The following is a 21,507-nucleotide window of genomic DNA, read 5'->3' as shown; positions in this document are numbered from 1 at the left end:
GAAAATCCAATAAATATGCTAATCAGAAAAGTGAGAAGCGCTTTGTAAACAGCAACCCTTGTAGTGCATGAAAACAAAGCACATCAAATTGAACATAAAAAAAATTGCGTATCAACAACAACATACAAAAATACTAAATTTTATAGATACAGCAGTTATAGCAGATAACTATATATATCCTTACAAATGTAATAACAAAATAGAAATAATTCCAACTGAGCACCTGAGATGAAATAGGTTTTGAGTATAGTTCAGAATTGTTTACAGGGAATATAGTTTTTGCGTATTTGAGATTATTCGCAACTGCATCTTTATCGCTCTCTAAGCTGTTGCGATTTCTACAAAGATTGTTATGCGTTCGAGCTCATTTTCACATACATATGTATTGTATTGCATAGTTGCTCGATTTAATATGATTTATCAGCGCATCTGCAGAGCTCTGCACATTTTTATGACCATATGCTGGGCGAGTCCTTAGCTACACCACTCGCCCACACCCACTTTCCCAGACCACAATCGACAATACCACAACAGCTGCACTACACAAAGAGCAACACGAACACACAAATCAAAACTGGGCACACAGCGCCTAAAAATCTGCTAAGGCCAAACAGCACGGGGCAATAAACTACATCATGGAGTTGACCAACTCTCTGTCTCTCACTCTCACTCACACTCTCTTTCTCTCTGTATGTCTCTGGGTCTGGCTTTGGGTCTGTCTCTGCCCCATGTAATCTCTGTTGACCATAAAGATTTATAGACTATTGTAGTATGTCGGCATCGCCATCGCCATCGCCATCGACGTCGTCGCGGTAGCCGCAGCAATGAAAAGGAAACTTTTTGCAACTTAGCGCCAAACTTTATGCAATAATTTATATATATTGGGACCAAGGCGCGCGGCTATATAAAAAATAAAACGCAATAACAACGACCTACACAAAAGGCAAGACACATAATAGACACAACAAACAAAAACAATATTAACAAAAGCAAACGCAACGCATGTGGAAAACAAGCAGAAAACGAAGTTGTCACAGCAAATTCTGGCGCACAACAAAACTGGAATGCCCTTTTTGAATGCTTAAATACTAGGGTATCGCATATTAATGCATTAAAAATAATTGTAAATAAATATTACTTTCAACATCTCTTTTTCATGTGGAATTAATTCCCTAAAAAATGGTTTATATATCATTTACGCAGTCAGCCAAATATAATGAATTGTTTATCAAATTCATTAAACTAATTATGATTATAAAACTATTGAAAAATCGACAGTCTCGCATGTGAAGCGTAAAAAGGCATTGCACGATAAAAATTAAAAACTTGCTCCGCCGATACACCTAAGCCGTGAGAATCGCGAAAGAGAATGAGCGAGAGAGAGAGAGGGAGAGAGAGAGATAGTGAGAGAAAAGTTAAACGAGCAGAGGGTTACGGACTTGCACGCGAATTCGCCAAGTGTAAAAGAAAAAGTTTTCAATGAGTTTTTCCTGTCGACGGCGACTGCGACGACGGCGTCGGTTATGAGCCTCCAACGAACCCGCCCACAAGCCCCTCGTGTTATTGTTGTTTGCATTTTAAATAGACTCAAGTGTTGTTGTTGCAGTTGTTGTTGATGATGTTGCAGTTGTTGTTATTGTTTTCAGCTGCTGGTGCCGGTTGCAGGCATTGTCTGAAGTGCGTTTCGGTTTGCTACTTTTGCCTTATTGTTGCTCCGGTTGGTGTTGGTGTTTCTGCTCTTATTGTTGGATGCTGTTGGGGTTGGCGTTGCAAAATCAATCGATAGTTAATGGAAAATCGTTATTAATGAAAACTTTTTCACCCACACCACCCTACGCCGTGCCACTGCCACCGGAGCCAGCAGCAATCGAGCATGCACTGAGCCATAGCAAAATGCTTGATAAAGTGCAGAACGTAATAAAAAAAAAGAAAATAAAAGCAAACTGAGGCAAAATGAAAAAATGGAAAACGCTACATTTAAGTAGCAAACTTCCTGGAAATTTTTTGTGTTGTTGTTGTACGTAATTTCATTTGAGTGCGAAAAGTTGCACGCACATAAAGACGGACACAAAGCGAGAGGCAAACACATTTTTTGTTGCATATTTCGCGGCGCATAAATATTTTATGCATGCAGAGCAACAAAAGCGTCATCAAAACACACAATGGACAACTGCAGAAGACTTTGCCAGTGTTTTGTCTGACTCGCAGTTAGCGTCTGTATGTGTGTGTGTGTGTCAATGTGTATCTGTCTGTGTAGGTGTGTGTGTGTGTGTCTATATTGTCTGCTTTCAGGCGCATTTGCACCTCCACAATAAGCAAAAGTTTTGGGCCAATTTATAATGCCGACTCTGCTGCAAGGCAAGCATTGTCGCAACCCGCATCTCCACCGATTGAGGAATTTTAAAAGTTTTGGTTCAATAGTCACAACAAAAGTTTAATGACAGTTTAAGTTGTTTGATAGCAAACCGCCGCCGCCTCAAGTTATGCAGCATTTTAAATGGTAAACAAGGTACGAACTTGGCGATAAGTGCTTCTTATTGTGAATGGCGGCGGGCTAAGAAATACGCACTTATAAAGCGAAAAGAAAGCAACCTCAAATGAAGAAAACATTATTTACAAGCTAACTGAATGTCAAAATTAGATAACCAGGAATATATACGTTGCTTCAATCTTTTAATTTAACGGAAAATGCTTAATGCATTAAGAACACGTTCTTGATTTGAGTTAAGATATAAGTTTTTCACTCTTAATAGCATATTTTTAAACGAGATTTCTAAAGATTTACTAAAAGATTGTGAGTTAAAAACTTAAAATCAAACAAAACTTTTATACAATTCAACATAATTCTTTCTTTTTTCTTTTTCTTTTAGTTAAGAACCTTTTTCTAATCGGTAAAATATCGCATGTGATAAATGCATTATTTGCTCGTAAAAGCCGGCAAAATGCAATTTTAGTTGAGATTCGCCTGGCTCGAAAAATGTTTATAGTTGGGTCACGCAACGTTTTATGATCATTGCAAATAACATAAATAAACACACACACACACACACACAGACACACACACACACACGCATGGGATCAATGTTAAGCTTTTAACGTTTTTGTAATCACATCAGGAGAAGCAAACGAAATGCGTTGCATACTTTTCGGCTGATGCTGATTTATTGCAACAACAAAGTTTATCATGCATATTTTATGCGTGTAAATGTTGCCGTCATAAAATGTCTTAAAGACTGAGCCGCACTCACATGAGCATATTCAAACCGGCCTCACCCTTACTCAATCTTCTCTTTTTTATTTTTGGAAGTTGCGGGAGGGGTGGCGCCACCCCAGGCATGTGCGTGGTCGAAAGCGTGGCCGGCTTTTTATGCGTACGAGTTGTAATGGAGGCCAATAAAACCGGCATTCAATGCAGCAAATTGGCATTTTATTAGCGTCCCAGGAAGCGTTCCACTCCGCATTCAGCACTCCTTTGCTCCACCACCCCACTCCGTTCGACTCGCACTAATTTGCGCAAGTTGGGCGCCATTCGCGTATGTCATAATAAAAATGAGTGTTGAAAAGTTTTAACAAACGACAAAATTGCAGTCAAAGCCAACCCACATAACCAATACACTGCGCACTCGATCGATATACATATTAAGCTGAAAGGATGTTCGTCCTGCTCTCGCTGGGTCTTGGCTATGTTTCGAGGTCGTCGAATCCGCGTCCACGTCCGCACTCGCCTCGTATCTAGTATCTAAGGCATAACTCAAAGTTTACTCAAGTTACTTGCGCCCAACGACAAGACACAAAACTTTGTACTTTACATCATTAAAAAGTTTTATTCTTTCTGTGCGTTTTCTCAACGGTTTCTGCTTTTTTCTGCCACTGCCGGTTTCTCAATGTCTTTTATTTTCCCTCTCTCTCTCTCTCTCTCTGTCACTCTCGTTGACAACTTTCAATCTAAGTACATCTATAGACTGGGTTAAGCACTGACGGCGACTTTGCCTCAAACTTGGCAGCAGCAGCAGCAGCTTAGCAATTGACAGTTTGCCATCAATCCGAACGTGGAAGACTGCGACTGGTGGGCAAGGAATTGCTTAATTTGTGCATTTTGTAGCAATTAGAGAAAAAGTCTGGCTAAGATATCGCAAAACTTTTCTCACAATGGATTCAACGTCTTATATTATTAATGCGCCAAAAGAAAGTTGCATAAGTCTCAGGTACGATTAATGACTCTTAAATCATTTTTTTAATGCGGTTTAATAATACATATGCTCTGATTGTTGGTAAATAAAAGTCATAAGGATGGTTTATTAGTCTTAGACAATTTATTATTTAAACTTTAAAAAAGGTATTATATAAGATCTCCTAAAAGAGTCATAATCTGTGATTGTTAGATGTGCTGAATTCATATTATATTTATACATATTGCAGATGAGATCAACTAATCATCAAATTCTTCATATAACTTGTCCACTTAAATTATTAAACTTATTCTCACGCTAGCTTTGTACAATCTCTTGACTTGGATTCAAACTGTTTAAATATGTCAGCAGTGAGCAAAATAACAAAAAAGAAAAGAGAAGCCAAAGAAAATATAATAACAGCAATAAGAGTTTGAAAAATAAAATAGCTGTGGAATATGTAGCCCACTTTTAGGTGGCGCTGTCATCGTGTTAAAATCGTGTAATAAACGTGCGCATAATAGAAAAATGCAAGCCAAGAGTTGGGGCGGGAAACAGATTGGCCAGAAGGATGAGGCAGTCACACATACACAGAGCACACATAGCACACACAGCACACACACACACACAGGGCAGCTAGCACAAATAAATAGTTGCAATGCTCCAGTTGCTCAGCGCCTCGTTCTGGTTGGTTATCCTTGCCGGCGCCGGTGCCTCGTCCCTCTGCCTGCCCCCAGGGGGGCACTGGTGGTGCCTGCAATGCCCATGCGCATGGAAAATAGCTACACAAACTAATAGCAAAAAAGAAAAAACATATAAAAAAAGAAGGCAAGGCTCAAAACATAAAATATAAAAAAAAGAATGAAATAAAATGGAACAACAACTGCAAGCCGATTGCCGGCCGACGAAGACTAGGATGATGACGAGGACGAGGACGAGGATGAGGATGAGGACAAGTACGAGTACGTCCACGACGACTAGAAGAAGAAGACGGGAGTAGGTAGGAGGAGCTACTGAATGAATTGTGCATTGTGTCCAGCTGCAACTGTGAGCTCGTATTTGCATGCAACTAACTGCGAGCTCTGAGCCGTAAACTGCTCACTGGACTGCCTCATGTGGCAAAAGTGTTATTATGTGTTATTGTTGCCCCACACCCTGCCGCCCGCCCCTCTTGTCTAGTGGCAGTTATTAAGCATTTCATTCCTGTGCTAGCTGAACTACTTGCTCTCCCCGCTTGGGGCGCAACACGCAACGCTGAGCACAAGTCGAAGTATTAGTGACGATTTAGCGGCAACACTGGATGAGCCACATGGCCAGATAGAGGGTGGGGAAAGCAGGCAGGGGAGGAGGTGGAGGAAGAGGAGGTAGATTGAAAAGGCGACAGTGCGTGTGCGTGTAGCGTTAAATTAAGGCAGTTGAGCTTTTGCTGTGCAGTGCAACAGTGCCACACACAATGCAATAGGTGAACAATGCGACCAGGGCAGTGATATGAATGGGTAGCTAGGGAAGGGGCAAGAGACATTCAGAGAGAGAAAAAGGGAGGACGAGATAGATATAGAGAGAGAGAGGTGGAGTGAGGGGATAGTTGGCAAATTGAAAAATGCTATGAAAAATGTGAGAATTGTGTGCTGCAATCATGTTCAGAAAATGAAAATAAAATGTGATTTTCCGATTAAAAAGCCTTAAAATACTTTTGCTGTTGGGTTAAGTAGAATTTGGTGTTGATATAATAATACAAAAATAAATAAAAATAATAAAGTAACACATTTGTTGAATTATAAATTTGTATTTCTCTTATATGAAAAGGTAGGGTATTGGATTTGTATACATCTATATACATAACTATTGTGTAACTTCTGTAAGTCAGGAAGAAGAATTTGCACATGTCTTCAATTATACATATATAAACATATCTTGACCACCGACAGATTTAGTCACAACAATCTCTTCAAGCTAATCATTATGCAATATTTATTGTGTTATATGCCAAAATCGATCGACAAGTTTATTTCCATAGAATCCACAAAGTGCATATTTTAACGGATCCCACGCCAATGAAATCTGAGACAAAAACAAACAAAAAAAACCGAAGAAAATACACTTGAAATAACTCAGAGAGAGTGCTAAGCTACATCGAGCACATCCCACACTCCACCCGCTCTTTCTGGTCACGGCAGTTGCAACAACTTCAGCTACATTAGACGCCGCCACTTCAATGCGCATTTCATTTTTTTGAGTTGCATTTTTTCTATTTTCGGTGCAAAAATACAAAAGCACGAAACGGCTTCAACTCCCAACAAACCCCCTCAACCCATCGACTCCTCCCCCAGAACACACAACTAGCTAGCTAGCTAGCTAGCTGCCTTTCAGCATTTGCTTTCTATTTTCAATAGACGTCGTCGTCATCAGTTGCCAGTTGCGAGTTGTGTTTGCTGTTGCAGCAATTGTTGTTGTTGTTGCTGTTGTTGTTGTTGTTGCTCGCCGACAAACAATAAAAATGATGCGTTGTATTGCGCGCTGCTGCTGTCCACACCAAACCACATTCACGTGCAGCCCCCCCTCCCCTCCTTCGGCTCCTCCTCTTTCTCCTACAATGCTTTGGACATGTGTGGAACGTGGCAGGGCCAGGCAGCAATCTAGCAGGCAGTTCGCATATGTTGCAAGTTGCAGCATTTGCCATGCCGCATTTTGTTGCCGGGGCGGCCGCCCAAATAGCCCATTGATATTGATGAAAACGACGTCCAGTTACAGTTCGTTGGCTTCAGCAGCATTTTTCAAGGAAAAAAAGCAGCAGCAGCTGCTCAGACTGGGAAATGTGCAAAACTGTAGCCGGGAAACTGATGCTGCAAATGTCGGGTGTGAAGGCGAAGGGGCGAGGCAGGTGTTTGGGTGGGTAGGTATGCAAATGTCATACATTTTGTCAAAGCATAAAGATGATGTTTTTGGGGGAGTATATAAAAAATACATGACTCATGTTTCGAGCAGATACAGTTGCAGTTGCTGTTGCTGTTGCTGTTGCAGTAGCCGTTGCCGTTGCAATTGCATATACAGATAGAGCTAACGATATTCAGTTAGACATTGACACAGAAATGCATATGCATCATTTATACGAGTCTAACGATGTTTGAAAGGTTGAGTTGTTAAAGATTGAAGATTTGGCAAGATTTACAACCCCACAAGCAGAATATGCAATGTGGAAAATGGAAATGTGCATTCAAATACGAATATTTGCAGATATGCTTTATTAGAGTTAAAATGTAACATAAACTAAAAACTTACTACAATCAGAATGATAAGCTTAAAAGGCTTTTCAAATATGAGCTCTTGTCTAAAGCTTCAAAAATAAGTAAATTTATATTGAGCAAGGAATTTGTATACGTACATGAGGAGTGTGGCATAAAACGTGATTTAGTTCCAACTATTTAGAAATTAAATAAACCTATTATAAGTTATATGTATGTATAGAAATATATTTTATTAAAGATACAATTGTATATTTGATGTTGGGATGCAAAATATAATATATTTAATTGCCTGATTACGTCCTTATAATTTGATTTAATAGAATTTGAAGTTGCTCAAACCCGAAAGAATCGAATGACGCTAGCAACAAGCCAACTGGCAAATGGCATGTGGCATGTGGCAAACGCGGCAAGTGGAACCACTCTGGTAAAAATAATGCGCGATTCGAACACTTCAGTACCTAATAAGTCTCAATTAAATGTACATAAAATATAACACCTTGTAGCATTTGCATGTGAACGAAACACCCCATTCCCCATCCCATTCCAATTCCCACTTCGTTTCCCATTCCCGAGCCCAGCACGAACCACCCTAATGGAAAATAAATTCCCAAATGCTGCTGAGAGCCTCTTTACATGAACAACTACACAGCGCAACTTTGACACGCAAGCCTTTAAAAAGGTAATGCCAACAATAACAACAACAGAAACATTAACAACAACAACGACGCACTTTTTGTCAAGTGTAAGGACAACAACAGCAACAATACAAATATTGGCGCCACTTATAAAACACCTGCGTTTGCTTCGCCCGCAAAAGCAAGCAAGAGAGAGAGTGAGATAGATTTAGATTAGGTCTCTCTCTCTCTCTCTCTCTCTCTCACTTTCTCTCAGTCGGTTTGTCTGTCTGACATTGTCAATGGTATTTGCTTTTGTCGCTTTTTCTTAGTTTTCTCTCACTCTGTCTGTTGCCTTATTTTTCTGCATTTCAATTAAATGCTTTTCGTGCTTTGACTTCCCTGCCACACCCCCGCGCACCCCCGTACCCTAACAAATATACCCCTTGTCCTACCATCCGGTTCACCCCCCCTTCTTGGCGTGCGTGCGTTTCGAGTGCTTTTCTGTTGCTTTTTTCTGGCTCGGCTTCCTGTCGTAAATAAAATGAATTTCGCTTTTGGCAACCTCAACCCACCCAAACACAACATCAACAACTTCCCACACACACTGGCACACACACACACACACACACACACTCATACACATTACATTGGCAACCTTAATGAATACGACATTATTTTTTATGAGCTGTCAAACACTATTTTCCATACACTTCTTTCTTCGTTCGTTTGCAGCATGCTCGTTTTTGTCCTCAAAGTCTGCTCAAAGCAGTTCAAGTTTCCTTTAACCATTTTATTTATCGCCAACCCTCCTGCATTGTGTGCGTATGTGTGTGTGAGTGTGCCTTGGTTATTGTTATTATTTATATTATTTTTGATAAATGTTTTTGGGAAATTTGTATTTTATTGGTTGTTTATCGACAATTAGCGGTTTGTTTGACTTGCTCCCTCCGAAATTGGCCATTCATGTAAATGTAAATATTTCTTTTCTGGTTACTTTAACATAATTTAGTTGATTTATTAGCCAGTAGCAAATAAATTACTAAGGTAATCAATTATGGCAATAGCTAGCAGTATAGAGTGTCACTTATATTGAATGCGAAATAAAGTTAAGTGTCAAAGGTGGTCAAAGGAGGGGTGGAAAAATGAATAATTTACTATATAGAATCATAATCGGCTTACTACAAATACAAATACAAATGCAAATACAGGTCAAATGCTCACTTTAAGCAATTCACTTCCTCAAACTCTAGCCCATAGTGTTTAATTTAGGAAGCATGTATGGTAAACAGCCATAATCAGTTTTGCGGCAAGCATTTTGTAGTGCCACATAAATAAACGTAAATTTATTGTGGCAAAGGCACTGGAAAACCCAAGCGAATCAAATCAAACAAAACAAAAAAGGCCACTTTATGCGGCTTTGCACTTTGGCATAGTCATTAAAAATTATGCTAGGCACAAATCAGAATACTTCTACCATCTATATACCATATACTGCCAGATGCAGTAGGAAAATAAATACAGCGAGGCGGCAGAAAGAAAGATAGATAGATACGTCGAGAGCGAGAAAGAGAGAGAGAGAGAGAGCGAGATAGTGGGAGAGAATCAGTTAGAGCATCTGGAAAATGTGTACACATGACGCACGCAGCTGCTGGTCAGAAACAATTTTCGCGCTTTTGTTTACATTGGTGCAGCTATTTTTGAATCGTTGCGGCAATAAACAAAACCAAACAAAACAATGGAAAGCAAAGCGGCAAACGGCGAACGTTAAATGCAAAGCTGAAATGCCCAAAATGGTCGTAAAAATATAGCAGGTATAGGATATATATACATATATATATATATATATATATATATATACCACTAAATACAAACTTTTACATTTTATTTTTTGTTTGTTGGTTAATGAGCTGTGCAGCTTTTTGAAGTTCGAATTGACAGCAATCGAAATCGAACTCAATCGATAGCCAAATGGAAGACCCACAATTAAGGCGGGCAGCCATAGATAAAACTAGGCAGTATACCATGGATGGGGGAGGTTTGGGGGATTGGGAAGTGGCAGACGACACGCTTGAGGGTGTGCGTTAATCACGCAAGTAATTTTAATGCCGCTCGCACGACGCTGCCGGCGATAAGAAGGCAACAGACTCGGCTTGTGGACGGACAGGGGGTGAGTTTTTGCAGCTTAGCACAAAGCATAATCAACGCTAAACATGCCCAGCAAAACAAAAGCAACGTGTGCCACACTGCTGCTGCTGCTGCTGCTGTTTGTAAGGGTTGGGGGTTGGTGGTGGAGTGGGGTTTGCAGCAACAACTACATATCGCCGCAACTTGCGACTGTTAACAGAGCCATAAAAATGTCACCTCCAAAACAACGAGCAAGTCGCGTGGCCAACAATTTAATAAAAACTCAGATAATTTACTACACAATAAACGAGAATTTTTGGCCAGGTTTTATATATGTTTATGTGTATATGTGTGAAAGCTGAATTGAGTTAAGCATTTGTCTGCTCTATTTAATACCATAAATTCTAAGCGCATATAACCAAATATCACAAAAAATGTTTGTATGTCATTATTTATTTTTTACTGTTATTTATTTGTTTATTTATTTAACGTCAACTACAGTCAGGCGACACAAATAATGCAAAAATATATAACATAAGATTTCAAATACATTTTAAATTAAAAGATTTGAAATATTTATAAGATATTTATGAGATATATAATGTACTCAAAATCGAAAAGTTCAGACAGCAAATGAAATGAAATGAGAAATATATTTAAATTTATTGACCATTATTGTACTTATTGTTGCCAGGTTGCCTATTTTGGCTACTGCAGAATTTATTTTCTATTTATGGACACTATGAGTGTATAATAATAATATTTATATCTATAATACAATCTTCGTACTCTATGTCATATCAATTATATCTACATTAATATTTTTGTACTGTGTGTGAATTTGTAGAAATTACAGCTCCAAACGAAAATAAGCCATAATGAGACGAGTCGACAACGAAATACCCTCAATCCTGCAGTTGAACAGTTGATCAATAATATGTGAGTGTATATTATATATAAATTTACAATTGTGCACTTTATTGTTATAGGCAATGGCAAACTGGCGCTGTTATCGATCAAATTTAATAAATTTCATCTGGATTTGATTAAAGAGTTTAGCTCTTATAGTCTCTGAGATTGTCTTGTTCATACAAAGGACATGACTAAATTGACTCAGCTTTTGACACTGATCAAGAATTTATATACACTATTTAGTTTAATATGCTACCATATTTATGGCACAAAGATAGATGAATTTGTCACAACTTGGATTTTCCCAACACACTAAGCAATAATTTCCAATCCAAGTTAGCTGATCGATGTAAAAAACTAATTTTGAGCAGATATTTTATGCAATTGCGCTGTTGCAACTCCTTTTCTTACCAATGCGTTTCACTCAAAACTTTGAAAGTCCCATAACAATTATGCACACAATTGAGCGCAACCTTTCATAATTGCAGCACTCCAAGGAATCGCCTTTCAACTCACTTTAGCTGTGTCACACTTTACCCCCTGTCTGCCCTTGGTAGCAGTCACTAATCGTTAGCAGGTGGCCAGGACTTGAGACTTGAGGCTTCATTGTCTGCGGTCCGTGGGCATAATTTGCCTGTTGACATAGCTCGTTGTGCCACCAGAGGCGCGTCAACAGCACCTGTCTGTGACTGTGACTAAACACACATAAGCACACACACACACACACACACACACAGATACACACATACACTCACAGAGTGGAAGGACTGCATGGATAAGTGTAGAGTTGGCAACATGCTATTAAATTACATGCCCAGCAAATTACTTGAGAAAACAAAACGACAAGCAAAAACGCCTTGGCATATGCAACAATAATAATAACGGGTTTGTGGTCTTTGTTATACTTTGACTTGACTTCTGGTTCTGGTAAGCCGTCAAGCATTTACATATTATTAGTGCTCCATACGGGTTCTGTTCCCGGGCACGCCGGGCATAAATATTGAAAAGCGCCAACGCCTTTTGTTGGCTGGGTAATTGCCTAAGTCGGCAAATTGCCTGGCTAATAAACATAAATATTGTAGCAGGTCTCCACGTTGATTGTAGGTAGACTCGCTTGCCACAAATTGAATGAGGCAGCGAGTATTGCGTGGCAGCGAATTAAAACTTTGTTGCCCCAGCTGCGATTTGTGCGAATGTCATAGAAGATAAAAGAAATTATTGGTTTGAATATAATTGCAGCAGCAGAAGTTTTTCATTCTCACACTTTGGATCAGGTAATTAACATTTCAAGTTGAGAATTTGTGTGGCAAATGTGAACAATTAAAGGAAGTCAGGGGTTATTTTTAATCTACAATCTTCCATAACAATGTTGCTCGAGTTGAACACGAAGGGCAATAAGACTTTTAGTTATGTGAAAATATGCCAGGGAAATGAACTTGAAAAAAGCAACATTCATATGAAAGCAAATATGGATAAAGTTTGTGTTTATTTAATTTTAAATGATAAAGGATATTATGAAAATGTAAGTTTTTTTTTGAAACAACAGTGGAAGCCAAAAAAATAAAAACGAGCATGAATAAAGGTTTTAAATCCAACTGGATTCCAACTGGTTTGTGTATTAAACGGTCAACGAAGTTGTTTACAGCATTTGCGGAAAATTGTAAATAAAATGTGTGCCACTTGTATTGATGGAAACTTTAATGCAGTTGTTATCAACTAAACGATAAATTTCTGAGGTTTTTAGTCCTTTTTTTGGCGTTGAAGTAGCCTGGTTTGCATTGTCCTTATGACAGTTCTCGACACAAGCTTAACAATAAAGAAAACTTGCTCGTAAACGAAAATAAAACTTTAAAAGCAGTTCGCATGCTTCACTTCTACCTCCTCTCTCTCTCTCACGCTCTCGCTATCTCCCTTCATCGGAGACTCTTTCTTAGTTTGGTTGTGCGGGTCTGTTTGTGAGTGCTGTGAGTCATACAAATGCAATGGGCAAGAGAAAACTGTGTCAACGACTCTGCTCCACTTAAGCATTTAACGAGCAACTTAGCGCGCACGTAATACCAGCAACAACAGCGGCAACAACAGTAACAACAGCAACAACAATTGCCACAACAACAACAACAACAGCAATACTACCAACAACCACAACAAAAATACCAGATACGACAATGACAGCAGTATAAAAAGGATGCGCAAAATGTAGAAAATTCAAAACAAAAATATTGAACAAAAATGTGCGAGAACATGGCAAGAGAGAGAGAGAGAGATGCAGAGAGAGTGAGAGAGACAGAGAGAGAGTTAGGGACAGACAACAGAAACAGCGACAATGACAACAACAACAACAGCAGCAACAACAGCAACACTGACAACGACAACAACATAACCCAATAAGCAAACCAAGTGGAGAGTAGAACGCATGTGTCATCATTAGAATAAGCAAACGCAGTTGAACATCGAATATCCACCCATGGCAAGGATAAAAGTAAAACAGGCAACAGACAGACAGGCGGACAGACAAACAGACGGAGAGACAGACTGACTGACGGACAGACAGACAGTTAGAGAGAAGAACGAAGCGCACGCACAAAGCACAATAAGGAACAACAAGAGCGACGCTGGCAGCGTAGTCAACGCACGCACGTCCTCCTCCCGTCCACCCCAACCCTAGACCAGTAACACCCCAACGAGAGCTCAAGTCGCCCACACACACACACACACACACAGAGACACACACACATATAAGCAACCACCATAAAAGTGAAATACACAATGAAATTTACGCAATAGTCCCCAAGACCAGGAACTAAAGAGACTGCCGCTTTGGCGGTGTAATAAAATCAAGAAGAGGGTGACAAGCACAGACAACAACAACTACAACAACTGTTACATCAACTAAAACACACACACACACACACACACTGATAGAGTAGTCAGCTGAAAGTGAAATAAAGAGACGGACACAAAGAGCGAGAGATAGAGAGAGAGAGAGTAGAAATGTATGTAAATCCGATTAGAATTTAAGTTTCTAAAATTTGTATCAACTTTAAGAAAATCTTTATAGAGCGCACATCGACTGGGGAAAAGCAGGAAAAGCCGACACAAGAGAATACTTAGATGGGAACAATAGACAAAAATAGCCATATGACTGAGCTTAATACGAAATACATAAGCCGAGACAAGAATTTAAAGAATAAAGACGGAAAGTATACATTTGAATTGGAATTGGACTTATTTGTAATATAAATGTAAGCCTACAATTAATATTTGAGTGGAACAATTATAAAAGAATTAACTGGTATCGACACTAACTTAGTCAATCTATTTAAATCAATATAAAAAGATATCAGAACAATGTCAATATTTAAAACAGATTGTGCATATTACTTTGAAATGTTTTTCTTTTAATTCTCTCATATACAAAAAAAGAATAACTCAATTAAATCCTGTTTCAAAAGCTGCTTGATTTCGGTTGGAAAATATTTGTCTAAATATACCAATACAAAAATTGAGATAAATATATCAATCTTTCTAACCGAATCTTATACACTTTAAAAGCCATATTAAAGCTAATTGAAGAAATTTTTTCGATTTGCTCTTGAATATGTTTTCTCAAAATGCAAGTGCTGCTTATGGCAAATGTCGGAAAACTCGTAATGAATTTCAATCAGGCAAGAAACTTAAATTCTGCCCAAATTTTTGAAGAACTTCATCGATTTATTCTGTACAAAACAAAGTTGAAAAAAGATATTTTGCTGTACTCGCAAATATTTCTAAATTCGAAAAATGCAATGCATTTTCAATCAATCAAATATTTAATCACTCAAAGATAAGTTAAAATGTTGATTTTTCTTTTGGCAAAGTCATTGCATACTTTTGTGGCAATTTTTGAAGATGCTTAAAGAGAAACTGAACTTGAAGGACAAAGGATGGAAGTCAATGCACTTGTTAGCGACAACGATTACAAAAGCAACAACTAAACAAGCCAAACACAGCTGTTGCCTTTTCACAAAATCGCGTGGCGTTAATGGCCAAAACTCACCGAGAATCTCACACGGAGAGAGAGAGAGGGAGAGAGACATAGAGATAGGGGGAGAACCAAACAAGTCACATTGACCTACACACACACACACACACACACACACACACAAAGTACAAACAGCGAGACATGGCGCTGATTTTTGGGATGACCCCAGTTCCCCTGCAGCCCGCAGCCCGCAGCCCGCTCTCCCGCCGCCCAGCACTCAGCAAAGTCCCGAATGATTAATTGTCAAAATATGTTGGGCAAAGCCAAAACAACCAAAAAAAAAAAAAAAAAATCCAATGACATTCAAACAACATAATAAAAAGTGCGTTTGTCTGCGTGTGTGTTTGTGTGTGTGTGTGTGTGTGTGTGCAAATGAATTTTGTTTTGCAGGTCCTCTCGCACACACACCACACACACAGAGCACACACTTACACATGTATTTGTATTAAGTTGTCATTACGTGACTACAGACACAAGATTTATTATCATTTCTCGCCCAGTCTGCCTGTTCTCTGTGTGTGTTTTTCTGTGTGTGCCTCTCTCTTTATCTGTGTGTGTGTGTGTCTGTGTGTGTGTGTATAAAAATTCATTTGCTCTCAACATTTTTGGGTTGAAATACACTCGAGCACTATATACATATGTGTGTAGATGATACTCACAGTAACTTGTTGAGCAAACTCAACCTTCGGCTGGCCGACCAATTCAATAATATGAACCATATGGAACGATTTGCTCTTGAACGTTGCGCCTTTGCGAGAAAATATCAATTTTTGTTATCGTTGTTAATTTGTATACTATTTTTATGATTTTCTTTCTCTCTTTTTTGTTTTTGTTTTTTTTTGATTTTGTATTTTTGTAAGTTTTGTTTGCTCGGTTTGCTTCAGTTTTCTGTTTTTGCTTTAATTGTTTAAATATTTGTAATATTTTTGTTGAATTTGTTTTAACACTTTTCTTTCTTTCTTTTTTTTTTTTTTTTTTTGATTTGTTTTTGCACTTGAGTTGCTCTCAGTTGAATAATAGAATATTTGGTTGTTTTCTATTTTTTTTACTTATTGATTTGTTTTTGCTTTAGCAATGTACATGCTATATATATATATCTATATACGTGTGTATATAATTTATCTTATCTGTGTTTTCCAGTATTTAAGCACACGCGTTGATTTTCTTCTTTTTTTTGCTGTTTGTGTTTTCTAAAAATGAGTGCAAAGATATATGTAAATAATTATTATTATTATGATTATTGTTTAGCATGGTTAATTCAGAATTTTTTATTTTGAGCAACGTTTTCTTTTCAAGTGCTTTGAAATATTTAATTTTCGATAAGACATAATGCTTAATTGCTTGGAAATGCCGAAAGCGAATTTGAGTGCACATGAGAATGGAAATGAAAATGGAAAGCACATGAGCACATTTTCCGTTATCTTTGACATCAATTTGTTTTATGTATATTGGACTCAAAGGAAGCGCCCCTAATGCAAAAATAAAGCTCAATATTGGTTCGTAATAATGTTATTAAAACAATATTGTTTTCTTAAATATTCAAATTCAATATAAAAAAGTAAAAAATATTCACATAATACTTTTTATTTCGATATATTCAAATATTTTATTGAATTTATCAGCAAAATTCTTTTGACTATATATATAATCGTCTCCGAATGCCATTGTATAATTTCAAAGCTTTTGTAAGAAATACACTTTAAAAAAAGAAGCATTTCACTTATATTTGAAAATGTCTTAAAGTTTGTCTCAGATCTTCTGCGAATTATCTAAAACACTTTAAAGCTGCAAATTTAAAGTGCTCAGCAAAATTTTAACGTTTGCTGCAAGTTTTGAGCCAAACTCAATAATCAATTTGAAACGAGTCTTGGCCAAATAGTTTTGCAAAGCTATGTCTTAATTCAGCTCACACTTTAAATGCACGTTTTAAATATGAATAAATGGTAATTTTCACAGAATTTGGCATTATTGAAAATATGTGCCAATCGACAAGCAACACATCAAAGTGCTCATAAATAATTCCGAAAACGAAAACGAAAAATTAGAGAAAACATTGGAAAATAAAAGAAAATCATAAAGCGAGAAATGGCCCGTGGCAGAGAACAGGAAAGCACAAGCAATGAAAATGATGGCCAAAAATCATGAAATGACCAATGCATTCATTCAATTAACGTGGCTATATAGACACACTCATCTGGGCAGGGCCAATGCTAACACGAAATGCAAAAATATTTCAATGTGCTGGAAATGGAATTGAAAAACAGAATTATGGAATGCTCGAAATATTTAAATTCGATGAGACAACGTTTTCAGTTCAGCTCTCGATTCTATTTGATTTGATATTGGCTTTTGCTGTTCCAATCTTTTTTTTCTGCTCCAACATTTAAATGGAAAATATTTTCGTGTGCTGTGAGCGTGAAACAATTTTCATGTTTGTTTACGCAGCCAAATTGAACTAAAAGAAATACAAATAAAAAATGAAAACTTGCAACAAAAAAAAAAAAAAAAGAACACGCAGGGAAATACCAATCTGAGCTGGTTCTAACTGAGTTTCTAATTTTGTTTCTTGTTTACAAATTGTTTCTGATTATTTTGGGTTTGTTTATCATAGCCCGACTGTTTATTTTTGGGCACTAATTCTGGAAAAATGTTGAAACGTTACGAAAACTGTGCCTCAAGTGTTCGACAAAGTGAAATCTTTTCTATCTTAAGGTTAATTTTCGAAATTTTGGAAGAGCTTTGCAAAAATAATTGCAGCATAAGCTGAGGCGCTTAAGCTTAACTTGATTTGGATTTGATTTGTGTGTGTTTTTTTTTTTTTTGGTTGTTTGGGCCATGCTTACAATTTTTTAACAATAATAAACTTTAGGTATTTTTGTTTGTGTTGATTTTGTTGTTTGAATAAACGAATTTGATAAACTTTTTTTTTGGTTTGCTTAAGTTGCTTTTGTTTTGTGTGGCTTGCGAATTGGATTTGATTAAGTTGGTTTGATATAATTTTTAAATATTTAAGCGAATTTTATAATTTTAATTTTTTTTTTTGTGTTTAATTCGATTTATTTGGTTTTATTTTATATATGCATATGTATTTATTTATTTGTTGGCTGAATATATTTATTATATTTATGTTTGAAGAACAAATGTCACACGACAGTCGACGAGAACTATACGAAATATTCCGACTTAACTACACAAAACTCAATATCATACTGAAAAAGGACGGCGCTTACAATGGCGAGAAGTGCCACAAAAGACGAGCCAACAGCCAACAAACCAGCAACCAGCAACGGGCCCACACGAACGCTCGGGCCGAACGTGACGCGAACGAACTTACAACACAGACGAACGCGCAACGGAATCGCACGACCAATTCGAACTAGCGAACGCAACAGCCGGCAACGAACGAGTAACGGTAAACAAAATACACGTTGTCTCTCCAATCTGTGTGTGTAGGTGGGTGGGTGGTTAGATGGGTGGTTGGGTTAGCTCTGCAGTCGGCAGTCGTTCGTTCGGCTAGCGCGATGCGATTGCGAACCGAACGCAACGCGTTGGCCATTGGCGAGAGCATCGAACATGTGTGTGTCTGCCTGTGTCTGGTTCGATGTCAAACCAAAACAAGCAAAAACATCAAACACAAACCGAACGCCACACGAAGTGACGAATGCTCTACGAATCACATAAGCTCTAATATGATAAGAGATAACTTCAATATTTGAGCACTTGCTTATCAACAATTTACAATTCAATGTAACTCGTAAAGAACCATATGTAAAAATATAAAATTCAGCATGTTATTTTGCATTATTGCAAATTACATTCAATTACAAATAAACCTACAAATAAAATTCTTAGTTAGTTATTCAAACATGCTAAGCAAGAAAATAATTATTGTATTTATCTGAAATAAATCTCGGTCTGTCCATTCAATATATATGGCTGATAACCCAATCGTCATACACCAGCGTGTTTTCTATAGAGCATCAACAAAAACACAACCGAAGAGCGAAAATGGTAAAAAAAAAAAAAAAACGGAACGACGAGACGAATAGCGGCACATTGCTCATGGGCTGGCCAAACGGCGGGCGGCTGGAAATTACAGCAAGAGGCCTAAATGGACGCCAACGACAACAACGACGACGACGACGACGACGTTACGACGAGTGCACGATGAGTTCGGACACAAGCCGCAGCCGAAGCACGCGCATCTTACGCTCTGCCGCGCGCTCTCTCCGCTCTCCCAAATCACCAGCGACAGCCCCATCCGCGAGCAATGAGTGGAAGCGAGCCGGCCATAGTTTAGTTTCGCCTTAGATATGTAAGGTGTTTTGTATAGTTGAGCGTAGTGCATCTGAGTGGGAGAGCGCGAGAGCGAACGCGTGGCTGCCATGTGCCGGGCTTACTGGCTGGCTGCCTGCCTGCCAGCCTGACGAGCCAAGAGAGACAGAGCGAGCGAGAGAGAGAGAGAGAGTGTGTGTGTGGAGCATGCGGTGGCGGTGACGGTGGCGTTGGCTGTATCATAGGCAGCACCAGTAACAGGGATGGGTGCGAGGGGCGAGTGGCGGGGAGCGAAGAGACATGTGGGGATGTTATGATGAAGCCTGAAAATTTTGCGCGAGCGGGTTGCAAGCAAATGGCAAACATGTGCTATGATTTTGCCTGATTTTGCACTTGGCTTTGTTTTGCTTTTCATATTTTGTGTTGTTGTGACTGGAAAATGACTCAAAAATTTGCCTCGAATACAAATATTTATTAAACTCATGACTCAAAGTGTGTCCGTGATTAATGCAAAAATAAAGTAAGAAAAACAAATACTATTATTCTTTTTTGTTGTTGCTCCAAAGGGCTGGAAGGCTGCGCCAATAAGAGCACCTAAGAGAGCATTGAAGAGAGCGCTTAAAGAGTGTGCGAAGGGGCAGCCGAAACAAATCATGTTGCGCTCATCATCATGATGATGATAATGACGAAGAAGACAGGAAGAAATTAATATGCGAAACGCAACAATTTTACCAACTACAACAACAAACAACAACAATAACAATAACAACAACTGCAGGCGGCAACGACAAAAAATGCGTTGAAACCGTCGCTTGAAGCCGGTAAAAAAAGGACAAAAACAAAACTGTAACAGGAATAACAACAACAACAACAACAAGAACAACACATGAGCTCCGCTATTGAATAATGTGCACGGAGTTTTTTGGGGCGCGGTTTGGGCATTGGGTTAACAGTTTCTTTGTCGTTGGAGATCTTTTATATTTGGGACGAATGTTGAGATACTTTTGCTGCGTCTTTTTAAAGTAATATTTCACTGAAGTGAGGGAGACGGAGAGCGAAATGCAGAGAGAGGGAGAGAGTAGAGAAGAGAGAGAGAGAGAGAGAGAGAGAGAGTTATATTGACTGCGATTCTTGCTTATTTTTATAAGATATTAAATAGAATTGTTAAGCATAAAGATTGAAACTATTGGTTATGACTGCTTGAGCAAAATAATAATACTTTTTATATAAATAAATGTAGACTTTAATATTTCTTTTATTGTCTTATTCATTTATTTCTTTATTTTGATTTCAATAGAAATATTAATCAACCCAAAATTCCCTTTTTCCAAATGCCAATTTCTCTTAAACTTCCAATTGATAGATATTATACCCAAAAATGTTATTGATCAATTAAGATCGGAGAAGAAACACTGATTTTGATAGCCAATACGTATTTTCATATAAATAAAAAAAAAGCAAAATCAACAATCCTGCTGACTTGGGGTATCTGCTAGTCGAGCTGATTTAACAAGCAGTTGGCTGCCAATAGTTAACTGCTTATAAAAATATCAACGAGATTTCCAATAAGCGGATTATACTCGTATTACTAAATTAAATACTTTATAATAATAATAATTATATCTCACAGGGCAGCTGGGAGCTGTAATAACTTTGAAGTGAATTGTAACTCTTTTTAAGAGGCTGTTTTCTGTTATAGTCGTTTCAGTTTTGATTACTTTTACTTATTCGTTGGCTTTAAAAAATCATTTGGCAATCGATCCGATTGTGAATATGCTGGGAATTAAGCTCCATTATGTTGCCAGGCGCTTAATCCGTCAGATAATATGCTCAATCCATCAGCTGCTGGCAATTGTCTGCCTGTCCGCTCTGTCTGTTCCGTCTGTCTGTTCCGTCTGTCTGTTGGGTCTGTCGGTCAGTTTGTCTTTTCAGTTTAGTCATTCATTGGGGTTTCAGTTGCCACTCCCCTCCCTTGCGGAATCCTAACAACCTGCCACATCAGCAATCAATGTCTACTCAGCTCTGCCTCCCCCCCCACTGCCTCCCTCCGCCCTTCCACGTCGAGTGTTATTACTGTTGCCTGTTATTCTATATTTCCTCTTTCTTTCTGTTATTTTTTTTTATCTTTTTTCGGCGTGTCTATT

General features: G+C 38.2%; 1 protein-coding gene across 10 annotated transcripts in view; it reads right to left on the bottom strand.

Moving 5' to 3' along the window:
- Positions 1–21,507, bottom strand: part of LOC6558725 (CUGBP Elav-like family member 4) — a 313,415-nt gene that overhangs the window by 136,305 nt on the left and 155,603 nt on the right. For 9 of the 10 annotated variants that reach the window (XM_001985089.2, XM_043215443.1, XM_032742856.1 and 6 more), the window contains exon 1: positions 15,748–15,892. The exons of the other annotated variant lie outside the window; for it this stretch is intronic. In XM_001985089.2, coding sequence (XP_001985125.1) covers positions 15,748–15,807 — 60 coding nt within the window. In that variant the 5' untranslated portion in view covers positions 15,808–15,892. Of the gene's footprint in view, positions 1–15,747; positions 15,893–21,507 lie in introns of those variants that run through there. 10 annotated transcript variants of the gene reach the window in all.

Source organism: Drosophila grimshawi, unplaced genomic scaffold (assembly GCF_018153295.1).
Source record: "Drosophila grimshawi isolate 15287-2541.00 unplaced genomic scaffold, ASM1815329v1 contig_44, whole genome shotgun sequence".
In the NCBI taxonomy this organism is placed as follows: Eukaryota; Metazoa; Arthropoda; class Insecta; order Diptera; family Drosophilidae; genus Drosophila; species Drosophila grimshawi.
The sequence above is the reverse complement of the archived record's forward strand: the minus strand, read 5'-3'. Positions and strand labels throughout refer to the sequence as shown.